This window comes from Sceloporus undulatus, chromosome 2, assembly GCF_019175285.1.
Source record: "Sceloporus undulatus isolate JIND9_A2432 ecotype Alabama chromosome 2, SceUnd_v1.1, whole genome shotgun sequence".
NCBI lineage: Eukaryota > Metazoa > Chordata > Lepidosauria > Squamata > Phrynosomatidae > Sceloporus > Sceloporus undulatus.
Window position 1 is genome coordinate 201949214 of NC_056523.1, and position 24991 is coordinate 201974204.

A 24991-nucleotide genomic window follows, 5' to 3' on the forward strand; every position below is an offset into this window, starting at 1 on the left:
TTAAACAGCATACTTCCAAAGTGACCCGAAGCAGCTTTATTTTGGCCTGTCGTACGGGCTCTATGTTAGATAGGAGACTTGGCAGTCTGTCCAGTTTTGCCTGATCATTTCTGGGTGGCTTAGCCCCTTCCCAGCCTAGTCGTGCGATGAACGTAATTCTCCCAGCCCCTTCTGTTCTGAGTTCCATTTGGTCAATTCAATCTGAACTATAGATTCTGACTCTAATTGCCAATGACCAGCCTAGTGTATTGTTGTTGTTTTAAAAAACATAAAATAAACTCTAAAGCCTAATTCCAACTGGCATATATTGTGGATTTCTTCAAAGTGGAGTTTCTGAATGCCATATAGCAAAGCTTTCCTATCTCATGAAAGGGAGAGTCAGACAGGAACAAGACTGCAGCTGCAAGGAAGTTCAAGGAAAATGATGGTCCCTTGGGGCCAATGTCATGTTTATAATTTGTATGTTATAGACATGAAGGAAGGCAAAGGGGATGTCGATATAAGACTGAGGGGAAAGGAGAGGGTGGGATTCTTGACGCTATATTTAACATATCCTTTCAGTTTTTCCCCTTACTCTTCCCACTTCTTATACAGTCAGACATGAACTTCATTTTTTGCTTTTGGCTTAAATTTCTGGTTTCAACCTAGCTGATCACAATCAGAAATTATGTGAGCCTCCTAAGGAGCACATTTTATGGTCTAGGCATATAAACTCAGTTCATATAGATAAGTAAATCATCATCATAAGCAGAAATAATATAAAGTATCCCCTGAACTGAAGCTGTGAATATTTGCTTACATACAAAATAAAACTTGGAGGTTGTCTTCACTTGAATATCACTCAGTTCCACAAGCTCTAAAGAGCACAGAAATTTTGGGCAGTTCACACTGCTAAAGTTCCTAAGGCATACAATCAAATGGCATGTACAAGAATTTGCCACCTCTTTCTGCCCAGGAAACTGTCAGGAAATGCTTGAGATACAATACAAGTAGCAAAAGAGGATAAGGGAAAATCGCACATGGGCAGGTAAAATTCACACAAATTTTACCACCTAATTTTTGCTAATTTCATACATGCACATACATTACAGCTCCTGATATCAAATCAGTGTTGATTTTTCCCATATACATACCTTATGTCTGATAATGTCAAATCCTTGCTGATCTCATGTACGTATACACACACACTGCATCACCCAATGTCAAATCCCTGCTTTTCCTGGGGTCTCTTAACACACATGTATATATACTTGGCACAAATGTTAAAATACTAATCTATTACATCCAATTTTTGGACGTGTAAGAAATATATATGGATAGCGTGAGCATGGTGTAGTGGTTTGAGCATTGGATTCGGACTCTGAAGTGGTGGTGGTGGTGTTTACCTTCAAGCCATTTGCGACTTACAGTGACCCTAAATCAAATTTATCACAGGTTTTCTTGGCAGGTTTCTTCAGAGGGAGTTTACCATTGCCATCCTCTGAGACGGAGAAACTGTGATTTGCCCAGAGTCACCCAATGGGTTTTCATGGCCCAGCAGGGATTTGAGCCCTGCTCTCCAGTCATAGTCCAATGCTCAAACCACTATACTATGCTGGCTCTTGGGATTCTGGAGACCAGGGTTTGAATCCCCATTCAGCCAAGGAAATCGGCTGAGTGACCCTGGGCAAATCACACTCTCTCAGCCTCAGAGGAACACAGTGGCAAACTTCTTGTGAACAAATCTTGCCAAGAAAATCCTGTGATAAGCTTGCCTTAGGTATCTACAAATCAAAAATGAATTGAAGGCACACTGCAACAAAGGAATGTACATTAACTCTAAAAGAAGACAGTTTCGGTTATAGTCACTTGGATTTTTGCTCATCTTTAAGCTGCAGGATTGAAATAAAGTAATGTGCAACCTCCTGTAAGTTGTTCTGATTTGCTGTTTTAAAAATAATTGACTTTATTAACTCTTAATTTTAAATGATTTTTTTTTCTGTAGGAGAGAAGAATCTGAAATACAAGGAGCTGAAGAAGAGAGAGGAAAGCATGGACAGTAAGTATTTGCATAAATATGTACTGTCGTATGTATATAGTATCGAAGTGCAAGTGTCTTTAGGCAAACAACATTCAGTTAACTTGAACAGCTCTATCCAACTCAGGGGCCAGCCCTGTTGAATTCCATGGGGCTTACCTATACTTAAATGGGTATAGAATTGTAGCCTCAGTTGCATGATATGATTGCTAATCTTAGTTAAACCACTTTATGTGAAGTGGAGAACAACTTTGCAGTTAAGCATAACGTGAAAACAGCATGTTACATGAGGCCTTTGAATTGCCAGCCAGTGCACCCTTCCTACCTGTTAGCTTCATAGTTTTAAAACAGCACAATTGTGGGAAACTGAAAGTAAATAAAAAAAACCTTCATCATGTATTCAGAAATACTGGATATAAAGGAAAGTAAAACACTTGAAAAGACTGAAAAGCACAGTTTAGTATCCATGTAAGAGTACATATATACATAGGGTATAACTGTTGAAAAAAAATCTCTGACGAAGATCAGATAAGGAAAGTGTTAACTTAAAGATCACCCCTCCGTGCAGGGTCTCTCCATTTGATACAAAGTTAATATTAAAGGGGCTGTCAGAGGGCAACGCAGTGTGGAGGAACCTGCTTAAGCATATAAAGAATTCCTATAGGCTCAGCATGGGAGTGCTTAGCTTGAAGCTCAGAGGAATCTGCCAGTGACTAAAACGTGCATAAGACCTTCAGCGATGGGAATAATTATGCATGCAATATCGGTGTTCGCAAATAAACAGAAATTCAAAAGTATCTCCCCTCAGGATTGATATGCCTTTGTTAGAATCATAGAATTGTAGAATTGGAAGAGACCACAAGAGCCATCCAGTCCAACCCCCCTGCCATGCAGGAAATCACAATCAAAGCAACCCCAACAGATGGCCATCCAGCTGAGAGACATCTGCGTGGATGGCCAGGCAATTCTCAACTTCCATTCTCAGCCTCTCACCTGGAAAATCCATTTAAGTTCTGAAATTGCCCTGGGATAGATTTTGCCCATTATGTGTGCCCACTTGGACAATTCCAATTCTGTCTCAGTTGAGTTCAGACAGTCACTCTGTCCATTTCTCCCTTGACTCCTTGGCATGCAGGCCAACCCTGGTCCCAGGCTGTGTGCTAAGCCAGATTCATTCACCATGTCCCCTGCTTAAAGCTCCATTCCTGAATCTGGTGAAGTATTGCCCTCTGCTATACCCTCTAAATTGCTATCAGCTACCACCTTTATATCATTAGTTCTTGTTGAGTTTTATTTGGAAACTGATTTAACTTTTGCTATTTTAAATAAACCTACATTTGGAATGTGCATTCTGGAGTTCAGCTTTTCAGAACCATTCTGTATAGGTCTGACTCCTGCTTTTTAGTTCCCTGAAGCCCTCTCGCAGCCTTCATTTGAGTTAATTGATTTTCTCTATTTGTATATTGATTGTGGGTGCCCTCTTGGGACCTAGCATTTTGACTAACAAAGGCATCCCATGTATTATGCCAGAGCTCTTTTGACTTAGGAGTTACCATGAATATGCAGGCTCTTAAATATTCATTTCTGATTCTTATGCAACTGTGATCCAGATTTTCCCTGTTTACTTCTGTATTAGGAAACAGTCCAGTTTAAAAAGCCCAATGCATTTTGGCCTTGTCACAAATTGGCCTTCTTCAGGGGCTTTTGTAAAATGAATAAAAATGCATTCATGGGATGGCATGGAGGAACAATCCACTAATAATGGGTTGTTTCCACACGCCAACCCAGACCTGCAGGAATTCCTTTTTCAATAATACGTCAGCTAGATAGGACAGAGCTGAGTAACCTTATGAACAGATTGCATCATGTATCTTCTCTTTGGTTCTCTTCAATAATGTTACTTCAGAAATCCATAAATATGAACTCATTGGTAGTCCTAGTAGTCCTTCCTTCTAATACTCAGAGCGGCCACTATGTAGAGCATGCAGAATGCAACTCCTGAAATGTCTTGTAATAGGTATGTATATGATAATATGGATAATAGATGGTATTTGATTTTTAACAAATTACATTTGGAGATGATTTGTGTGTTGTCCCAATACCACAACTATAATGAATGTATTTTTATTTATTTTACAATAGTCCCTGAAGAAGGCCAATTTGTGACCAGATAATAATTAATTAAGATAATAAAGTTTGTGGACTATCAACAGCACATGGGATCTTGTTTCCTTTATCTCTTCCACTGTGAATATGTGCTTTCTAGTTTTTTGTTCTGTTATTTCTGTATTAGGGACACACAGCTATCTTCTCTAGTTGTACCTCCAAATGTTTCGGATATGCCTTAAGAGTGTTGATATGAGCAACTTGAAGACATGGTGAAATTTGTATACAAGGTTAACTACTTAAATAAAAAAAGGAAACCGATCCAAGATTCTAGTTGCATGTTATATAATGTAAAATACTGTTCAGATGTATTTACATGCAATCCTCAATTGCATAGCTAGTCACAGGAGCTTTAATGTAAGTCCCAAAATTTTCCTAATTCCGAGTTGAGGAGAATGTTACAGATCCACAAGTTCCCACCCCCCTTGACTGCATAGCCACTGGTCAAGGATGATAGGAGTTGTAGTATAGCACTTGGAGGTCCCATTGTTTCACCACCCATAGTCTCAGTTATAAAAGAAAATGAGAGCTTTCCCATATATGTGGCTCTTCATGTGTATTGATGTATACGCTACCATTGCTGGATCACTATACAGATACTAAAAGGCCAATTAGATGCAACAAACACTGGCTCCCTTTCTAGATTTTCATACACATTTGTCTTCCTAATGGTCTCTTCTGTTCTATTTAAATTGCTTTTAGTTGTTTGTTTATATTTTTGCTAAGTTTGCTTTTTAATACAAAATGCCTACAGCTATTAAGTAACATTTCAGGATTTGTCTGCTGTTCCTTTTATAAACAGCAGCCTCTCTTATCTTGTTTTTCAATCTTTAGACTTTCTTGAATCTTTTGAAGAGACGAAGAACCAGGAACTGGAACGGAAAACACAGATAGAGGCCAATATTGTGGCACTTTTGGAGCACTCAAGCAGGGTAAGTGGCTTTGGCTCCAGACCTATGCACATTTACAGAAAAGTAAGCCCCACTGAATTCAGTGTGATTTACAGTTCATTAAATGTGGATGAAGTTCTTAATCCTTTTTTAATAAAAAAAATATATGCAATTACTACTTAATTTTAAATAGATTTGAAAAGATATCAGCTGCAGTTATATTTATCTTATGAATAAGAAAGCCATTTGCTGACATTATATTTAGGTTCTTTGTTATTTTTCTATTTTTCTTCAGAAAGAAAATCAAACTGAAGCTTACAGTGGTTCAGCCACAAGATGTGAAAAAGCATGATGTAGGGTTCTCCCTGCTTTCACAGAGATTGTGCAAAGTGCATTCCACAATCCCCTTTATTCTTTGAGGCAGTGTAGAGATAATGCAGGTTTCCTGTTAATGGCAGTTAACAAATGAAGAGTCAGCCTTAAAAATGCATGCTCCTTAACCTCACATGGACCTTCTCCCTGAAACAAATCCCCCCTTCTGGCTTATCCCATGAACTATAGCCTACTTCAAATCATAGTTTCAGATCTTAGTTACAGATTAATCCTAGTTAACTCAATTTCATAAATATTGGTGACAATATACCACTTAACTCAATTTCATAAATATTACTTGGGGTAGCTTTATTGGGAACAAATATTTGTCCTCAGTTGCACTATCTCAAATGACAGAGGCCTTGTAACATTTTCTTCACTTTTGTCCTGTCTCCCACCTGTTAAGTAGATAAAACAAAGATCTAAAAAGATTACATCAATCCTCCCTTTGACACATAATCTCAAATTTCCTAATGGGATTCTTGCAGTTGAATTAAGTAGTACGGAAACTCCAACTTCTGAGTGTTCATATACCATCCATATCTGTATATTCTGAAGGTGTCGTGTTTTGTTCTTCTTTTTTCATTGCACAGAATGTAAATCGTATGAAACAGATATCTTCTGTAACAAATCAGGAGCTGAAGCTCATGCAGGAAGACCTCACCTTCAAATCAAGTGAAATGCAGAAATCACAGAGCACAGCTAAAAACCTGGATTCAGGTAAGGCAGACTTGCGAGCTGTATTATTTATAAAATTCTGTCTGGCAGTTTATAAGAATAATATGTAATAAAATAACATTCACAAACAAGATAAATAAGATAAAAATAATAATTTCAGATTAAAAAGTGTTAGAATACCATATATATCATTTGAAATTACAAAAAACAAAAACAATATGAGATATTTCTAGTTCTTAAAGGATAACAAAGGGAAACAGGTTTGAGAGAGAATTCCCTAAATCCTGAGATGAACAGACCTGATTTGTGAAGCTTCCAGAATAGGTCTGAAGGCCTGGTTCTATGAGGTAGTAAGTCTCTTGAGAGAGGATTTGGTCCGGCTAACTGTAAAGAAACAGTACTAAAGAAACCAACATTAGTTCTTCATACCTTGGGAAACAGCTGTCTAGTTTTTAATCTGCCGTTTTTGGATACACTATTGGAAAAGGTGGTGGTCTATCTTCCTTTTGATTTGTGGGGAAACTAAGTGTTTTCACCTCTTCCAGTCCTGGTTCTCCCCTGGATTTGGAATGGAAACAGCTTTAATTGTCATGCTAGATGAATTACTATTAATGATTGGATGATGACAGCAGAATTAATGGGATAATAAATTTCTTGGTGTCTTCCAGAGCTTGGAACAGTTCATTTTTTTTACATTACACCCCTCCATTAAAAAAATACTTTTCCAAGCTCTGATATAATAGACATGGTATTCTTTTTTCTCAACTATCTGGCCTGAGCTTAGGTGGCTCTGTACTACAGTGATGCCAGTCATTTTTATATGGCTTCAGAAGGCAATTTCTGTCCTACCCTTGTCTTGTGAAGTGCTGCAGGGTTTCTGTTTTATCCGAGTCATCTTCAGCATTTATGTGGCACTGCTGGAAAGAGTCAAACAGAGTATTGGACTTGAATATCAATATGCTTATTTCTCACAAGTGTCTAGTTTTAGGAGGAGATGTATTAGAACAAGGAGTACTAGCCAAAGAAGCTATATGTACAGATTCCAGAGGAAGCTGAAAACCCAGAAAAGATCCAGAGGAGAGTCAATATGTCTTCTGCCTGGTCCTCCAGGGCTCATTACTTTTGTCTGAGTCTTTGTCTTTTTGTCTGAAGATACCCTTTCAATATGGCCTTTTGGCAGCCAAATAGACCCACATTTGACAATACTAATTGTCCCACTGTATCCACTGTCACCTTTGCTCTGCAGACCAGACAATAAGAAAAGAGAGCTGAAGCAGAGCAGTAGTGCTCAGATTTCTTCTTAGACCATGCACAAATTCTAGAGAGGCTTACATAGTATACTAGGATTTATATTGTTTCACTTTTCTCATCCTTCCTGGTTTAGTTATACTCCTGAAATGTTTAAAGTGTTCATGATCAGTAATTTGTTTATATGAATAGGACCGTGCTTGTTCTTTTCTTTTTAACTGTTTAGACCAGTATTATTCTTCTACAGCTGATTTCCCTTTTTCAATATACAAGTTTTCAGATGTATACTTTTTGTTTCAGTTACAAGTCATTATAAAGTCCTCTACAAATAATTAAGTACCAAAAAAATGTTGTAAGGCACATAGACTATGCAAACTAACTCTCATTCTGCAGTAGGGGAGATAACTGTGGCAAGGGGGCAAATTTCATTGTCGCATGCCCCCAGTGGGCTGCACCAGCATGTTATTGTAGGAACAGAAGAGATGTCATGTCACATACATTCAATTATGGAATAATATTTTGGTTGCTTCTTGGGATCTAAGGCAGTAATGCAACTATTTAAAACCATGATGCAACTAAAAACTTCTAGTGCAAAAGTTAAAGCAGAAGACATGCAACGTTTCCTACCTCTAACATTTCCTGTAACACCTTCTGTCACTCATACAGTTTTGGAGTGTTCCCAGACCTCCAGAATAGCATAGGAGGTGACAAAGGACACTGCTGGAAGAAAAAAGTTAAGCTGTGTCACCTGGTTCCTCCACTGCCAGCACAACTCTGCTTGAGCACAAAGCTGAACTGAAACCATTATTCTTCCACCAGAACCATAAAATTAACCTTGAAATTGTTCACTGAAAAATATGACTCTTGATTTTTTTTATCTGCCACTTTCACTGTCGTGTTGTAGAATCTGCTGCCATCAAATTTATCCTGCAACTGCAAAGCCTTATTTTAACCATCTAAAACAGAGAAGAAAATAGAAATGAAGCAATAACTACCAACTAAGAACTGCATATAAGCAGTTACTATAAATATAATTCAGCATCTTTGTGTATCCACATGGAGAACAAGTCGAAACAAATAAATCTAATTAAACAAATAAACCCCAAAGCCTTTAAATAATGAATTGATAGCACTGGGAACATTAAAAATACTTCATTGGAAATGTAATCATACTACTGAATAGTATTTCTGTAAAAATGAGGGGTCAGCATGGTGTAGTAGTTTGAGCATTGGACCATGGCTCTGGAGAACAGGGTTCAAATCCCCACTCGGCCATGAAATCTGCTGGATGATCCTGGGTAAGTCTCTCAGCCTGAAGAGAGCAATGGCAACCCTCCACTGAAGGAACCTGCTAAGAAAACCCCATGATTAGGGTTGCCATAAGTTGGAAATTACTTGAAGGCACACAGCAACAAGAATAACAGTGAATATGAGGAGCACATCTATGTCTTCTTTCTTAACAAAAATGGTGTTGGGAGCCTAAATTCTAATTTGGTCCTGCAGGCCATGTGGACCATGATATACCCATTCCCACTGTATCACAATCTTGCCTTCTCAGAGGGTTTTTTCAGGGGCTGCAAGCTCACAGTTTGGGTAAAGATAATTGTAGAGGCACCCCTCCTCTCCACAAAAGGAAATTCATGTGAGTAAACACATTTGCTGATGGCAGCATTTCCCACTAACATTTCCCTGGGTCAAAGCACAAAGCAGTTTTGTCTCAGAAATTGCTACTGTGTATACATTGCTTGCTGAAGGCTGTGACTTGGTGGCATATCAGAAGGAACTGGGCTGCATCCTCTTCCTGTCTCTTCCCAGAGAGAGAAGGGTTGTTAAGGGTTTTTAAAAAAAACACCTTTTTCTCTCCCTTCCCCCCCTCCACACTTTAAGATGGTAGTTGGTTGAATATAATCTTTACCTTCTTCAGACTGTTATTTATATCAAATTATACCATTGTTCTGTCTTCCTCAATAGTGTTTACACTACATTACACTATACAGATGTACCTACATTATCTGGCCTCAGCTCTCTCTGTTTTCAGGTGATGGTGAGGGATCCAGGCTTTCACTTAGTATCCTATGGGTTGAACCTGTAACTTATCAATCATTGAACTATAGCTCCTTCTGTCTACGCAAGCCTTTGGGACAACCTTAGGCAAGATGCTCTAACTTAGACCCCTCTCTGGGTGAGCCCATTTCCATCCCCACTGTTTTCATTACTGCCCATTCCCCTGTGCTTCTTCCAGCGCACGGCTTCAACATAAGCCACATAAAGCACACCTGCATATGACGGGGGTGCACTGTAGTAGTAGTAGTATATATAAGAGTACTTACATTGACCTGTGGATAAGTTGATCCAGGTTTTGGGGGTCATTTTTTTGATTAAAATGTCTTGATTTATGGACAAGTATATATAGAAGACATGAGAGTGCCACTACACCTGATAATCCCTATGAGAAATCTGTACTCAGGACAACAAGCTACTGTTAGAACAGAATATGGAGAAACAGAATGGTTCCCATTGGCAAAGGAGTCAGGCAAGGATGCATTATATCACCCTGTTGTTCAACTGGTATGCAGAAAATGTCATAAGAATAGCAAGTTTAGACTCGGAAGAAGGAAGGGTGAAAATAGGAAGATATGCAAATGACACCATACTAGTAGCGGAAAATGTCACTGACTTGGAACAATTACTAAATAAGGTTAAAGGTGAAAATGCAAAAGCAGGCTTAATACTGAACATAAAGAAAACAAAAATAATGACCACAGAAAAAAATATATAAATTCAACCTAGACAATGAAGAAATTGAAATAGTTAAAAAGTTCCCATACCTAGGATCAAACATGATCAGAACGCTGACTGCAGCCAAGAAATATGAAGAAGACTCAGAATGGGAAGGGCGACTATGAAAGAACTAGAGAATATCTTTAAAAGTTAAATCATATAACTGAGCACTAAAGTTAGAATCGTCTAAGCCATAGTAGCCCAACACCATGTATGGATCTGACAGCTGGACAGTGGAGAAAGCAGATAGGAAAAGAATCAACTCATTTGAGATGTGGTGGTACAGAAGAGTACTGAGGATACCATGAACAGCAGAAGAGACAAACAAATGGGTCCTTGAATACATCAAACCAGAAATCCCCCTGGAAGCCAAGATGACAAAACTGAGACTGTTGTATTTTGTCCAGATTTTGAGAAGGCATGATTCACTTGAAAAAAACACGAATGCTTGGAAAGGTAGGGGGTAGTAGAAAGCAAGGTAGACCACACGCCAAATGGATGGAGCAGTTCCATGGCAGGGGGACAGGTGGGTGTGTAAACACCCACCCAGCCCCACGCCAGCCCTTTGTCTTAAGATATTTAACTACTTCTTTCTGTTTCTAAAAGAATAGTAAGATAGAATGTTCTCCTCTTACGTTTTTTTCTTCAGGACTTTGGTCTGTTGACCCTGTTGTTGTTTTTGTCTAACTTCAAAATGATATCTAAAAATGTTCCTCATGTGGGGATGAAATTTTCCCTTAGGCCCTGGTTCAGAAATTTCTGGTTTAATTCTAACCCCCAAGGAGAACTGAAGAATACACATAGGATCAACAGGTTGTTGTTGTTGTTGTTATTTGTATCCTGCTCTTTTCCCAGAACTAGGACTCAGAGCGGCTTCACAGCATTAAAAACAGTACAATTAAAAACATAGATACAGTATTAAAATAGATAGTTATTAAAAGAATAAAACACATTTTAAAACTATAAAACCATATATATATATAAAACTATCAATTTTTTAAAATGGTGCAACATTCCAGCATGTCCTTATAGCAGTTCCTTAAATGCCTATGTGAACAGGTAGGTCTTCACCTCAACAGGATGAGCATGTTGAGTATTTCTACCAATAGACCAGGGCATCTCAAGTGATCTGATGTAGAGGACCAGTAGAGAAAGGCACTATATTTGTGCCCATTGGCTACAGATGTTTCTTTCTTTCCTGGAAACCTGCCAGGGACTGGCAGTCAATGACCCTGGGGCTGGGATCACAATAGGGTGAGGCACCCAACAATGGAATTATTCATGTGTTATCCTGTTGAAATTGTTTTGTGGCAGCTAGTACCATATAGGCACAATGGTTTCTAGATTTGAATTATGATTTATTTCATTCATCAGTTAAAACTCAAACTTGTTTTCATCCCAGAACCTCTCTGTGTTTCTGGAGTATTACATTTGACTACACATCAGACACCACTCATTACATCCCAATAAATTTGTTCCCAGCAGCTAGGAAATCAGATACCACCAAAAATCTCTTTTAAGGAACATTCCTCTAATTGACATATTGTAAGTGTTATTTACCAGAACACTCCTTCATAGGATAGTTTGTATCAAGTAACTCAAGTGCCTTGTGAAATCTAGTTAAATAATTGGAAAGAAAACAAAACCCTGTTCTGCTACATATCCTGAGTTCTTAAAATCTAACTGCCCCAGACCAGAGCAGTTAATATTAATACGGTATATCTTCAAAGACATACTTTCTAAATAGCAAAGCAATAGCAAGTACATTTCTATACCGCTTATCAGTGCACTTAAGCACTCCCTAAGCAGTTTACAAAGTGTAAGCTAATTTCCTCCAACAAACTGGGTACTCATTTTAGCTATCTCAGAGGGATGCAAGCCTGAGTCAAGCTTGAGCCCTTTCACTGGTATTGAACTCGCAACCGTATAGATTGTGAGTGAGTGGCAGCAATACAGGCATTTAATCACTGCGCCACCAGGGCTCTTTAATCATTTCCTTGCCATCTCCCATTTTTAGATCTCAGCATTACACAAGTACAATTAAGCTGTATATATACCTAAGAAGTTGATAAACCAAGGAGCAGGAGGCATAGTGAAATTAAGTGCAGTTACAATGACAATTTACTGTTAGGGATGTCAGACAATTTCAATAAAAATGCAGCTGCGCATTTTTTAAATTTGTTTGTTCAGCCAATCTCCTTGGCCTATACTAGATGAGCAGAATCATGAACCAAATGTCCCCAGATAAATTATTTGAGTTGATATTATTTCAGATCTGGAATAAAGCCATATCTAGAACTAATTAGGGAGACAAGTTGTTTGATGCTGTAGCCTTAATCTATTTTTTCTACCTAACCCATGGGGATGGGACCATGCTAACAAGACCCTTCCCGCCTCCAGCATGATCGCCTGATATCTACATATTGTGCATCACATTCACATAAAGACTTATATATAAAACCTTGTGACCTACATGCTTGATTTTTGTAATGTGTAAATCATTTTGTTTAAGCCTAGAAATTTGCATATCCTGTGAAATGGTATCCATTGTGTTGTGCAAGTGGTTTTGGCTTAAATTCTCAGGCAAGGGCCACACATTGGAACCAAGGAGTGTTTGATGATCCAGAATTTCTGAACTGGGCAAGTGTAAAAACTGGAAACCTCATGGGATAGATGGATGTTAATGTAATAAGCAAACCCTTAAAAAAAAAAAAAAACCTTGGCAACACAAGTTGCAGCTTGTAGATTGTCCCAGAATTAGGGCGGGTTAGTTTGATGGCAATCTGCTACTTTACTTTGGGTCAAACATCTGCAAAAGGGATCAGGTTCTCTTGAAAGGATAGTCCAATTTAATGTAGTAAAGTGTGCTATTCTTGTCCCATATTAGCTGCACAACCACAGTGGTCCCTAGACAAAACAAGACTAATGGTATAGGTATTACAATCAAAGGAAGCTTTGCCTAGTTTACAATATATGTGTATACCTTAAACTAAAGAGAACCGTGAGACCATTTACATACTATTTTATTAATAAATATTAACTAAGAGCAACAGTGTTAATTTCTGTTTGGCAGTTTGTATTGTGAGTAATAAAATATGTCAACACTCGTCTTAGCCACTACCAGTTCATCAGATAATGGATATTTGTATGTAAAAGATAAGAACAGACTTAAGAGCTTTACTGGACCATGGCCAAGATGAATAAACCAAGCAGGAGGTAGTTGTTGTCCCTTTGAATAAATAACTTTTGTGATTCAGTTTTCTCTGTGCTACAAAATGAATTCCTCTGTATATCAGCACTGCTTATTAGCCACTTTCCTACATTATAGACTGTCAGCGTCTTCGAATGGATCTCCAAAAAATGGGTCTATTGGAAGGCAAGATGATGGATGAACTCTCTTCCCTCAAAGAAAAAAATGAACAAATGACCAAGGATTTAGAATTATACAATAATCTGCCAGCTCTGAAAGCAGCAGGAGAAGAAAAAAAGAAGGTAGGTAAAGTCAGAAACACTTGTGACACTTGCCTGAAACTGTGGTATTTGAATCTTCAGACTGAAACATGTGATGCATGCTGTGTTGAACTTGCTGCCCATACTGAAGCTACAATTCTATATACACTTTCCTGAGTATAGGGTCCATTGAACTCACCAAGCCTCATATCTAAGTGGACATGCATAACATTGAACTATGACACATGTTTAGAGCTGTTATCTCTACAAAATATCCATGTGTTCAGTCCCAATAACATTGCTGTCATATTAATATACCTTGCAACATGGCACCAAGAAGAAGCAGTTCCCACATAGCTTTTTTGATTGGGTGGAAATACACTTAATTATTGAAAAAGGGTGTGTGTTAAAGAAAATCAGCTTTTGAACTATTATATGTCTAAAACTAAAAAGATGAAAAGATGTCATAAAAAAACATGAGTCAGCAATGTGATGTGGCAGCTAAGAAAGTGGATTCAAGCTACAGGAAAAGAGATTCTCCCCCCCCCCCTTAACATTGGTAGAGCTTCCTGACAATCAAAGCTGTTTGACAGTGGAGTACACTGCCTCAGAGAACGGTGGAGTCTCCTTCTTTTGGTGGTTTTAAACAGAGACTGAATGGCACGTGGGAGTACTTTGTGTATTCCTTTGTGGCAAGGGGTTGGACTGAATGGCCATTGTGTTCTCTTCCAACTCGATGATTCTATGAAAAGTAACTTTTAAAATTTCCTTTATAATTGCAAAACTATTGAACAGTATTCAGTGTTGGAACTTCTCTAGTGGAAAAATGGAATCCATTACAAATGGGAGGTGAGTGACCTCTCCTTCCCAGGAGAGGCCTCCCATACACTCCCAAAACCTGGTCCAGAACTGGTATTCAGGAATCCTCAAGGGCTGCAACAGGAAAGAGAGAGAGGGTCTATTGCACTGTGGCATTTCACCTTTTAACAAATTTCTTAGACCTAGAAAAAAGAATAAAACTTACCAACATCCTTGTAAGTAAACTCTATTGAAATAATGGTGATTACTTCTAAATAAGTACATAGAGAGATCTTGTAGCACCTTTGAGACTAATTAAGAAGTTGGCAGCATGGGTTTTCGTAGACATAAGTCTACTTCCTCTAGGGTTGCCATTGTTAGCGTGGTAGCGCAGTGTGCTTAGGATCACGCTGAAACTTGACACCAGAATGGCTACCTGAGAAGCGATGAGAAGCTGTCTGCATGCAAGAGAAATTCCTCTCTTCCTCTAGACGCTGATAAAGGAGACTCAAGGCAGATGTCTCATAATGAGGCTCTTTAATCTTCAGTTGCTCTATGTACAAGCTTGTCTTCTCCAACAAAGCTACTTGCATAACACCACAACACCATCAACCCACATTGTACAATGAGGCTCCACCCTTATATACACTTGTGCCATGCGGCCACTTAGTCCTCCCTCATCCTGGTGTGTCACCTTAAACCTAGTAATATAGGAATAAAATTAATCTGGAAAAGAGATTTCGATACAACCACTCCAGATTATGACTGGAAAAAAATGTGTGATTAAAGGAACCAATGAAACCTCTGTCCCCATTTATCAAAGGGAATTGTTTAAAATTAAATCAGTAGCATTTAACCCCCATGAAATTGGAAGTATTTTCTAAAGTCTCAAATGGGTATTGTTGGTGACTATGGACCTTATCACACATGAACACTGGAACTCCAATCCAAAGCCATTCCAAAGGAAAGGGGAAGTAGATTCAATTCGAATCCAAGCCATTTCACGTGATTAATTATCACACGTGAAGAGCGAAATTTTTGTCATTCCAGAGGCAAAGCTGAATCAACTGATGAGGTGTCCAGTCAATCTGTTTACGAGACTAGACTGGATCAATTTGAACTTGTGAGTATTGATGACGTGGACAAGATCATTGGAAAGGTGAGGAAGATGACATGCCCTCTCGACCCCTACCCATCATGGCTGGCCATGCATGTCATCAATGCATCCCTTAGGGAAGGTTATGTACCATCTGCCTTAAAGGAAGAGGTTGTTAGACCGCTTCTGAAAAAGACCTTCTCTGGACCCCCTGGACATGAAAAATTATAGGCCTGTTTCCCATCTGCCATTTTTGAGTAAGGTGATTGAGAGGGCTGTCGCTCTTCAGCTCCAAGTGGTCTTGGATGAAGCCAATTTTCTAGATCCATTTCAAACTGGCTTCAAGACGGGATATGGGGTGGAGACTGCCATGGTCACCTTAACTGATGACCTCCATCTAAGCATCGACAGAGGAAGCGTGACCCTACTAGTACTATTAGACCTTTCAGCGGCATTTGACACAATAGACCATGGCATCCTTTTGGAACGCTGGAGAGAGCTAGGAATTGGAGGCACTGATTTGCAGTGATCCCGTTCCTCCCTCTCAGGTAGATTCCAGAGGGTGATGCTCAAGGACAGTTGCTCTTCAAAAACAGAGCTGAATTGTGGCGTCCCTCAGGACACCATCCTGTCCCTGATGTTATTCAACATCTATATGAAGCCGCTGGGAGAAATCATCAGTAGACATGGAGCGGGGTGTTATCAATATGCTGATGACACCCAAATATACTTCTCCATGTCTTGATCATCAGCAACGATGACAGATGGCATTTCTCCCCTCAGTCAATGTCTTGCAGCAGTAATTGACTGAGGGGAAACAAGCTCAAGCTGAATCCACACAAAACGGAAGTACTTATGGTAGGGGCTCCCAAACCAGGTATTGGGCTGCAACCTCCAGTCCTAGAGTGGTTCACGCTCCCCTCAAAGGACTGTGTTCGCAGCATAGGGGTGTTTCTCAACTCGTCATTTCAGATGAGAAATCAGGTGAATGCAATGGTCAAGAGTGCCTGTTTTCAGCTCCACCTGATACATCAGCTGCGCCCTTTCCTGGAGCCGGGTGACCTCAGAACTGTAATACACACACTGGTAACCTCAAGACTTGTTTTTTGCAATGCACTCTACACGGGACTACCCTTGTGTCTAGCCCGGAAACTTCAACTGGTAAAGAATATGGCAGCCAGATTGATTACAGGAACAACTAGGAGTGACCATATTACACCAATATTGAAATCACTCCACTGGCTGCCTATTAGTTTCCGGGCACAATTCAAGGTGTTGATCATTACCTTTAAAGCCCTCCATGACTTGGGCCCAACCTATTTAAGGGATCGCCTCCTTCCGTACAATCTGCCCCGTACCCTCAGATCCTCTGGAAGGAATTTGTTGCAGCCTACAAAGACCAGATTGACGGCGACCTCCCAGAGGACTTTTCCGCGATCACTCCCACTTTATGGAATGGCCTGCCGGGTGAGATCCATCAAATTACCAACCTAGAGACCTTCAAGAAACCTGTCAAGACAGATCTCTTCCAGCAGGCCTTCCCATACTAGAAACTGGCCACGTAAAGATCCCACCACAGAAATATACAGGTGAAGACAGGTGTATTATTGTTTTTAGATTTTATTGCCTGTAATTTTAATGGATAGAATTGCTTAATCCTTTTTTAAGGGGGGTGGAAATTGTATATATTGTATTTTTTAAAGGTTGTACGCCGCTTTGATTGTGGTAACAAAAAGCGGGATATAAATTAAAGTTTTATTTATTTATTTATCCATTTTTAAGTTCTATAAATCATTTGTGGTCATTATTTTTGTTTTCTTAATATTCAGCTATAGCCTACTTTAGTACTTTACTCCTTAATGTTCTTTGGTACTATACTATGTTGTTATCCCAACAATGTCTTTCATTCCTTTATGGTCAGAATTGACAGTGAGGAGAATTTTGCAGTGCTCGCCTGACCATAACACCTCTCCAGTTTTGTGGTTGCTATCTCTTCTGTCCCGGTGGATCCAAAATGAATGTATATGTGGCTGTGATACGATTGCACTGCTCTTTTCTTTTTCATGCACCAAAGAACACCATAGATTCACTTCAGCTGCTTTCCACAGTGTTAACTCACTGATAAATATGACTAAAATAGTTTTACAAGACTGAATGGTGAATTGTTTATTTTATTTTATTTTATTTTTCCATTATTGTTCTACTTCTCTGCCATATCTTCCTTACAACACTGGAATAATCTATATATTGATTTTAGCTAACTTTGGGCCCGAACAGACAGGCCAAAATAAATCTGCTTCAGGTCACTTTGGAGGTATGCTGTTTAAATGACATACACATCTTAAGAGGTGAGAAGCTGCACTAAAGCTGTGTTCCAATCCTTAGGACTGGAGTGTTGCTTTGGCGCAGCTTCTGGCCTCTTAGGATGCATTATCATTTAAACAGCATACCTCCGAAGTGACACGAAGCAACTTTATTTTGGCCTGTCTGTTCAGGCCTTTTGTCTGCAAAACCTGCTTTATGATTTGTGTACCTTTCATTCGTTGAATAAATACCTTCATGGGGAAAAGAAATGGACAAGAAAGTATACAGTATGTTTGGGTGGAAGATTGATGATGTTTATGATGATGATGAGGAGGAGGATGATAACAGTAACAATAGTAATAATAATATACAGCAAAGTGTTACTCTCCTGTTGTTGCTGGACTGTAGCTCCCATCAGTCTTAGCCAGCATAATGAGTGGGGTAGAATCTTGAGAGTTACTGTCCAACAACACCTTGAGAACTACACTTTGATCACTCCTCTTGTACATTAAAAGAGAGAAATTATTCCTATAAATGATATTATTTTTCAGTCTCAAAGAAATAACTGTCATATGAAAAGTTAAACATTCACTTTTCTATTATATAGTTCCTCAAAGATAAATCAGCTCCAAAGTTTAATAATTTCTATCATATCATTCTGAAAAACAAATGGATTCACACATATCCACCCATACTTTGGCTGCTTGCCAAAGTCTCTCAGGTACACAGTCATATCTTTACTTAGATTTAAGCATAAATGTTTTTCTGGTATTTTGAATATAGGCTTGGCATTTTTAAGACTACTGTCCAATTTTTTGATTATTTTCTTACAAAAAGAAACTGGAAGAGAAGAAAGAAACCCTGACAAAGCGCAGGAATGCTTGCAAGAAAATTATGGAACAGCTGAATAGCGAATATGAAGACCTGAAGCTACAGCTGCATGAAAATGAGACACATGCACAGGTATCTTTGAAAATACAATTTTTCCCTAGAGCATTGACTGTCTCCAACTTTTAAGCATTGTGAAGTTTTCCATAGTAAACAAAAAACTTGTAATAGATTTCTTTCCAAGAAAAGCTGTCTGTGACAGAACTGAATTAGACAGAGGAAACATGAACCTCTTTTCTGTTATGAACTCAAGAACCATAATATTATTACTCTAACAATAAATACTTGTAAATACCATTTGAGTAACTGAGATGAATTTAAGTAACTAGTCTGTGTCGAAGCCAGAGCATTTTTTGTTCTGTTTAAAGGAGACCAAAGGGAACACAGACATTTGCATAGCCATTGTATTGGACTGTAAAATATTAGCCATGCCAGATTTTGTGAAAGACTGCGTCAAGGGTTAGCAATTTCAGCAGATTACAGGCCAATTTTGCCCCCAGCGTAGAACCTATCATGCCACTCCTGCAGTCACTATACCACTCAGTTTCATAGGAAACTGTATTGCCAGATCTCCAAAGCAAAAAATTACTAAAAGCATTTTGGAACAAACTGAAAATGCTTGTTTTAAAGGCCTTTTAATAATTTGCCACCAAAATATTAATATTTTAGCAGCAGGAACAAGAGAAGTTGGATAGTCAGCATGAATGAGCTGTGTATCCACATTCTCTCCTTCCTTCCTTCCTTCCCTCCTTCTGTCATACATCTTAACTTAGGCTTGATACAGACGGACAAAAAGCGCTGTCATGGGGCCAATTTTAGGGCCTGGGAATGTGGAGCGTCCACACACTCCTGAACCCTATGGCGCACCCCTGGTGCCATCATGGCTCACCCCTGTCCAGACAGAGGCCGCCATGGTGACGTATGTGTGATGCAGCCTCCAAATGGCTCCATGTCACGTATACATCATCAGTGTGCACAAGGGTACCAATGGTGCCCTGAGTACATTCCAGAAAGAACCGCTAGAAGCGGGTGCTTTTTATGCCTTCTGGAGGCTGCGCCATTTGGGTGGTGCAGCCTCCGTGTGGGTCAAAAACAGGCAGCTGCAGACCGCCCTATCAGGGCAATCTGTACAGCCCCTTAGTCACTTCCTTTCTGAGAGCCCACAGTTCCTTGTGATGTCAGAGCTGGGAAATTCATTTGAGCATTCCATATAAACTAAAATATCAAGCCACAGTTTGATCCTGGATTCTAGAGAACACACAGACTATAATTTGAACTACTACAAACTCAGTTTATCTGATCAGAAAATACTGAGTTCATCTCCATGTTAGAGGAGTAAAGAGAGAAGTGAATGCAAATGTTAATGAGTTCTTCCTGAACCAACAAGCCATGGTTTGTTGGACGAAGATAATTAGGTGTGAATCAGGCCACAGAATACTGTATAAATTGTAATACAACGTAGTGTAAGTTGTATGGATGGAGGCATGGTAATGCTATAGAATGAAATATTGTCGGCATTAGTATATACAGTATAACAACACCATATCTGCAGAGGTTACATTCCAAGACCTCCCATGGATATCTGAAACCTGAAATAATAGAGAACTCTATTACTTTCAATGAGACAAATGACATCCAGCCCAGGCATACGGAGATCTAGAAAAGAGAGGGAACACTTCACTAGGTATTTCTAGGTCTTCCAGAACAATTCTGTCGTATGCTTGAGGCCAGATGCTGATCATACAATTGCAGTGGAGGACCTAGAAATGCCTAGAGAGAACATATTTTTCAGACATGGGTAAGTGAAACCACGGACACTGAAGTTGTGGATATGGGTATGGGGTCATCCTGTATTTAAGTCTAGAGTCCCATTTCATTGTAGGCATATATTGCTGTATTGTTTTTATTTTATTTTTTCTTCAGCGTCTGGTTTTCTTTCATTTATAATTTTATTTTAAAAAAACACAAAGGACATGTAGACTCACTTCCTCTTCATTACATTAAACCAGGAGTGATCAAAAGGTAGCTTGCAAGCAGCATGCAGCCCTGATACGAATGGACACCAGCAATCTTCCTTTGCATACTCAGTTTTGAAAATCTGCCTTTGGTCAGCAAATGTTGGTGACAAATCAATAAAAGTTCTTAAAAACAAGGAGAAAATGTATATTTCAAAAAGGCTTTTAGTCTAATTGGAAAATTGTTGCTTTAAACTGAGTCTATAGTAGATGACACTGCATGTTCTATTACTGTACTTTTAAAGTATAAAATGTCGGCCTCAGTAGAGCTACTTTGAAAGATTCATTGCAGAATAACAGCATCAGGAGAACAAATTGATACTGTGAAAATTATATTGTTAGGAAGCAGTCATCAATATAATAGCTGCATTACCTTCCTGTTGATGCTGGAAATGTGTTGTCCAAGTCCCAGTATTTAGCCTCCTTTCTTATAGTTATCTCAGTGCAGTCCTGTTCTTATCACAGTTTCTGGCATCAGACAGGAAACCTTGCTATGGAAATAAGGAAGTTTCTACTGTACAGTTCAGGGCCCAGTATAGCCTCAAAATGTGTTCTTTGATAAGCCTCATATATTCAGAAAACAGCTATCTACCAAAAGAAATCAGTTCGTGAAAATTCTGTTGTGTATAATTCATAATTTTCATACTCTGCTACAATTGAACTTAATACATTTCCTGTTTATACTCAGTGCAAACAACCTTTTGATATTTTGTAGTTGCAAATCTTATTTGTGTTTTATTTGACTCTTTATGATTGTTTTAATTTCTACGCTCTCCTGAGTCAGTATGTACCTACCATTTTCCTGTTGAAACCAAAAGCACTCAAAGGATTGACTGTGCCAACCTATACATACACACATACATAGAAAATTTAGTGGCTGGTGGAGTCTGCGAGAGTTAAAGGGCAATACACACATACACAAATCAGATGTTCAGAAGAAAGTCCTATGGAATTTAGTGGGACTTGCTGCCAGGTAAATGCATATACAATTGTAAATAACCTTTCTTTGATTGATTTTGTTGGGTAGAAACCAATATAGCTAAAAACAAAGTGTGTCTGTGTCTGTTTTATTATGTCAGTGGGAATTTTTTTCTAATTTTTGCTGTTATTGTTTTGTTTCCAGCTTACAAATCTGGAAAGGAAGTGGCAGCATCTTGAACAAAATAATTTCGTCATGAAAGAATGTATCCTTTTTTAACAAAAATGGATAAAATACATATATCTATACTAATCACAATATATTTTTAAAAGCTTTGACCTGCCAAAATTGCTTGGAATACAAGCGTGTAAAGAAAGGGGAATACTAGAAATGTCACTTTGTCAGAAGTGACTTTTACAGTTGGCAATATTATTTTGGCCACTATTTCAACAAATCAAGTGAAATGCTGTAGGTTGATATTTCAGTGATACAGTTTGGTCCTCTTATACACAAAATAGAGACATGAATTTATTTTATGTTGTATGAATGGTGGATCAGTATGTTTACAAAATACCAACTAAACTCAGGCATGGAGGAAATAGTCAAAGCCAATAACAAACCAATAAATGCAGTACACAAAATAGGAGAATTCTTAACATCGAAAGTCAATAAGTAAACAGTGTAACTAATGCACTTGTACTTTCCAACTAAGAGTCAGTGTGGTGTAGTGGTTTGAGCGTTGGACTGGGACTCTGGAAAGCAGGATTCGAATCCCCACTCAGCCACGAAAACCCACTGGGTGACCTTGGGCAAGTCACACACTCTCAGCCTCAAGATGGCAATGGCAAATCCCCTCAGAAGAAATGTGCCAAGAAAACCCTGTGATAGGGTTGTCTTAGGGTCGCCATAAGTCAGAAATGACTTGAAGGCAAACAACAAGTATCCATCTAACAATTACATAGTGAAACTGAATATAATATATACACTAATGTAAAGGCAGTATATAATTAATATGAAGTAAATAAACTTATTGCCCTTTAGTCTTCCAACCATGTGTCCTTTAACAGGTGTGCTGAGAAGCTAGACAAGATTTATTGAAAACCTATACTAAAAAGCTGGACTTGTGATGTATGTTGAGGTGATGAATAAGATTTACTACAGGCCTGTACTAGTAATACGCTTATAAATTGTAAAAAGTCTTCAAAACATTAGTCCTTTGACAATAGGAATGCAAAGTTGAACAACTGTCATGAAGAACTGTAAACATACTATTATCAGGCTTCACTAACAAGCTATTACAATGACAACAAACTTTGCTGAAGAGCTGTTGTAATAATAAGTAGTAATATATATAAAGTTGAACAGCTGAACATTCAGCTACCTCTGAAACTATGAAGTCATTAAAAAAAATCTTCATCAGTAACAAAATAGATAATGTTTTTCAATTACTATTCATAGTATTTTCCAGACTCCAACAAGCTAGTTCATCCAAAAATACACATAAAGAACAATTTGTGACACCAACAAGGTATAATAAACAACATTTTTTTTTACAAAAGTATATGTACTTACCCTATAGACATGAAACTACCTGCATAATTTTTTATCAAGTCACATGCTCAGCTGTGAAAGTAATCCATATTTATACTACAATGCATTTTTAAAATACAAGAAATCTATTACATTTTCTGACTGGGGTACTTTAGTCCCACGTACTATAACATATTAGGACAAAATATCAGCCATGCCATTTTGTGCTTGAAACATAATGCAGAAAGGTTGATGTGAGTGCTCAGAGGAGAAACAATCCTTCCTTTCCTCAAAGGAAGGAGGGCAGCAAATGTATGCTTACTTGATCCATCAAGGAAGGACCAAATGGACATTATGCAGGAATGGAACAAACAATTCTCTGTAGAGTAGCCAGAAACATCCTTTGGGATTCATACAGAGAAACAGCACTGGAAACATTTGAACTGTTCTTAATAGAAAGCATTATTTGCTACATAATCTGAAGCGAAACACAGGGCATAGCATGAGAAGAACCCTACCAAAGCTAAAATGCAGACAACTCATGACATCATTTATGTTAAAGGAATATATTTGCCTACAGTTCCCTGCGAGAGGCAGGTATACCATGAGCAACAGAAAGATTTAGAGGAACTGTCGCATCCAGTCCAGGGCTCTGCCACTTCTGAGCAATGATGAGCCTGAAAAGATTTTGCAGAACAGTATAGATGTATAATAAATTAGTTGCCAGTAAGGTCTTTTTGCAGGGAAAACCATCACAAATTGTTATTTATCTGTGATAACATGGTAGAAAACCTTTTTCCTTCACTTTCATAATCAGTTATAGCAGCAAAAACCCAGGAGAGTGATTACCATCACATCATGAAGAATGTAACGAAACAAATTGCAGAATATAACAAAACTCTCATTGAAGCTTTACAGAACAGCAGGACCTGAACCTAGGTGTTTCTTTCATGTGTAAATGGATCAATGAGAGAATTTATCTAAATGCATTGCAAGCTTTGCAAGAATAGCCTTCAGACTTGTGCACCAGTGAAATGCTTGATATTCATTTTCATATACCTATCTCATATATGCTGGATAATATACACACAAAAATCCAGGAACTTTACTTTATTCAGAATACTGAGTTTGGTCCCGTGTTCTCAAACAATTGGTTTGTTGAACATACGTTAATATATCTTATTTTGACCTTGATTACTAAGCAGTGTGACAATTGAAGCCATTTTGAAATACAGCTTCTGATGGTACTTGCTGATGGATCTTATGATTGTATTTTAATGGCCTATTAAATTCAGCAGCAGAGAATGTTATGTTTATTTGTCTGCTTCTATCCATTTTTCTTATTTTGTAAGAAATTTTAAGATGGGGAAGCTGAATTTTGAGCATAGTTTTAACAATGTAGCCATTCATAAATCCAAAGAAATTATCCAGTGTAAGTGTATCCCAAAGATTTCTGTGTCATTCCTTTCACTTTGAGAGATATGTGTAATAGCCCACTTATGAGTAAAGGTCTTCTAGTTAGTAAAGTCTGACTTGCGAAAAAACTAAAAAGACAGCAGAATGTAGATGTAGGTGAATAACTAAATTTCAAAGGCTAGTACTGTATGTTTTCTTCTACTAATACTGGGAATGGAGAGAGAGAAATGACTAAAGTATTTGTTACCTCTGAATGTTTAATTTTTTTTATAATGACAGAAATTTAACACTAAAGAAGACCTGAATTTTTGCAGCTCTCTGAGGATTATTGGCATCTATCCAGTTGTACAAAAGCTGTGGCAGATAATGAAAGCTATGTCTCCTCTGCTGAAAACAACAATAAAACCATAAAGTAACATGTTA

General features: G+C 38.3%; 1 protein-coding gene across 3 annotated transcripts in view; it reads left to right on the forward strand.

The window, feature by feature from the left end:
• IFT74 (intraflagellar transport 74) overlaps positions 1 to 24991 on the forward strand; it is an 80995-nt gene extending 56004 nt beyond the window's left edge. For 2 of the 3 annotated variants that reach the window (XM_042449844.1, XM_042449845.1), the window contains 7 exons: positions 1985 to 2038; positions 5018 to 5115; positions 6039 to 6165; positions 13481 to 13644; positions 18638 to 18763; positions 21827 to 21887; positions 23970 to 24991. In XM_042449844.1, the coding sequence (XP_042305778.1) occupies positions 1985 to 2038; positions 5018 to 5115; positions 6039 to 6165; positions 13481 to 13644; positions 18638 to 18763; positions 21827 to 21887; positions 23970 to 24085 (746 nt within the window). In that variant the 3' untranslated portion in view covers positions 24086 to 24991. Of the gene's footprint in view, positions 1 to 1984; positions 2039 to 5017; positions 5116 to 6038; positions 6166 to 8037; positions 8229 to 13480; positions 13645 to 18637; positions 18764 to 21826; positions 21888 to 23969 lie in introns of those variants that run through there. The other variant, XM_042449846.1, reaches the window with a different exon arrangement.